Below are 2,434 nucleotides of genomic sequence, written 5' to 3'. Positions count from 1 at the left end.
AAAGGCCCTGGTTTTGACAACAAACAAGGTAAACAGAAAAACAAGCAAAAGGTGGGTGTGGCTGGATAACCACACTTCTGGTAACATGGGGGTGTGGCCTAATGTGCTAATGAGCTGTGCTGTCGGGGGTGTGGCCCAATATGCTAATGAGTTCCTGCTGTTGGGTGTGGCCTATTATGCTAATGAATTCTTGCTGGGCTTTGTCTACAAAAAGAGCCCTGGATGGTTAATATAGTATTAGTGAATTTGCATACGTATCATGGATCTGCAAAATACATTTACAGAACAGAATCTGGTTTTTCTTAATGAAGAAATAGGATATCGCTGCTTGCACTGCAGATGAACAGCTTTGAGAGCAGCTTGATGAAATGTTATATGAGTTCTGTGCATTGACAGCACGAATTCAACCAAATCCGTTGAGATCTCTTGTTGTCTTCAAACATTTAAGCCCTCTCTTCCTGCAGTAAACTCTTTGGTCTCTCTCTCGTAGGCTTTGGAGGGTGCATGTTCCACGGAGGAGACCCCACAGGAGATGGGGAGCAAAAATACCCGGGTTTATTACATTAATCCTTTATACGATGAAACGGAACTTAGAGCTTAAGAACAAAGCCATCAGTGAAGACAAACCTGCAGATCTCTCCTCAACCTCTCCTTGCTTGCAGTTTTCTCACTGTTAGATCGCTACTAACAAAGACTCGAGAGTGATTTCAGCAAAGTGATTCAGCTTTAATGAAGTAACGAACAAGCACTCAAACGCATTCATAACCAGAACAGTTTAACATTGGGAGCTAGGCTCCTTTTAAACATTCCCGGGCTAATGTAGCCACGCCTATTTACAAATAACAACCAATAAGATTGAGTAGTTAAAAACCAATGAGAGTCTTTCCCTCTCTGTGGACTGTACAGTTTCTGATTGGTCGCTGTTAGAGGGCGACCAATGGCAATGCAGTTCAGTGGAGCCTTCATTGGGCTCAAGCTTTGCATGGGGAGTGAATGAGGCTATTCATGTAAGCGATTTCCAATACTCGCACAGTGGCCAACCAGTTCCTCTGAAAGTCCAACAACAGGTCATAAAAGCTGAGGCCTTCTCCTGAGAAGAATATCAGAAGAACTTTGCTGGATTAGACCTGTGGTCTATCCAGTCCAGCATCCTATCTCGCACAGTGGCCAACCAGTTCCTCTGAAAGTCCAACAACAGGTCATAAAAGCTGAGGCCTTCTCCTGAGAAGAATATCAGAAGAACTTTGCTGGATTAGACCTGTGGTCTATCCAGTCCAGCATCCTATCTCGCACAGTGGCCAACCAGTTCCTCTGAAAGTCCAACAACAGGTCATAAAAGCTGAGGCCTTCTCCTGAGAAGAATATCAGAAGAACTTTGCTGGATTAGACCTGTGGTCTATCCAGTCCAGCATCCTATCTCGCACAGTGGCCAACCAGTTCCTCTGAAAGTCCAACAACAGGTCATAAAAGCTGAGGCCTTCTCCTGAGAAGAATATCAGAAGAACTTTGCTGGATTAGACCTGTGGTCTATCCAGTCCAGCATCCTATCTCGCACAGTGGCCAACCAGTTCCTCTGAAAGTCCAACAACAGGTCATAAAAGCTGAGGCCTTCTCCTGAGAAGAATATCAGAAGAACTTTGCTGGATTAGACCTGTGGTCTATCCAGTCCAGCATCCTATCTCGCACAGTGGCCAACCAGTTCCTCTGAAAGTCCAACAACAGGTCATAAAAGCTGAGGCCTTCTCCTGAGAAGAATATCAGAAGAACTTTGCTGGATTAGACCTGTGGTCTATCCAGTCCAGCATCCTATCTCGCACAGTGGCCAACCAGTTCCTCTGAAAGTCCAACAACAGGTCATAAAAGCTGAGGCCTTCTCCTGAGAAGAATATCAGAAGAACTTTGCTGGATTAGACCTGTGGTCTATCCAGTCCAGCATCCTATCTCGCACAGTGGCCAACCAGTTCCTCTGAAAGTCCAACAACAGGTCATAAAAGCTGAGGCCTTCTCCTGAGAAGAATATCAGAAGAACTTTGCTGGATTAGACCTGTGGTCTATCCAGTCCAGCATCCTATCTCGCACAGTGGCCAACCAGTTCCTCTGAAAGTCCAACAACAGGTCATAAAAGCTGAGGCCTTCTCCTGAGAAGAATATCAGAAGAACTTTGCTGGATTAGACCTGTGGTCTATCCAGTCCAGCATCCTATCTCGCACAGTGGCCAACCAGTTCCTCTGTAGGGCCAACAACAGGGCATAGAGGCCGAGGCCTTCCCTTAATGTTGTCCCCCAGCTCTGGGGTTCAGAGGATTAGTCCCTCTGAATCTGGAGGTCCCCCTCAGCCACCAGGGCTAGTAGCCACTGATTAGGAGAGGCACGGACCAGTTCAGTTTGTGTTTCGTGGCTGAACCATGAACTGATAGGTCAGTTCACGAACCAAA

The 2,434-nt window shown here is 46.2% G+C and overlaps 1 protein-coding gene across 1 annotated transcript in view; it reads left to right on the top strand.

Annotated features, from left to right (window-relative positions):
• Nucleotides 1-601, top strand: part of LOC107109188 (protein amnionless-like) — a gene marked incomplete at its 5' end in the record, with an annotated part of 21,977 nt that extends 21,376 nt beyond the window's left edge. The window contains one exon of the mRNA XM_015409756.1: nt 491-601. Within this exon, the coding sequence (XP_015265242.1) occupies nt 491-601 (111 nt within the window). The remainder of the gene's footprint in view (nt 1-490) is intronic.
• Nucleotides 602-2,434: the final 1,833 nt, after the last annotated feature.

Source organism: Gekko japonicus, unplaced genomic scaffold, assembly GCF_001447785.1.
Source record: "Gekko japonicus isolate JY-2015 unplaced genomic scaffold, Gekko_japonicus_V1.1 scaffold6698, whole genome shotgun sequence".
NCBI lineage: Eukaryota > Metazoa > Chordata > Lepidosauria > Squamata > Gekkonidae > Gekko > Gekko japonicus.
Note: the sequence above shows the minus strand (reverse complement) of the source record. Positions and strands in the feature narration are given on the sequence as shown.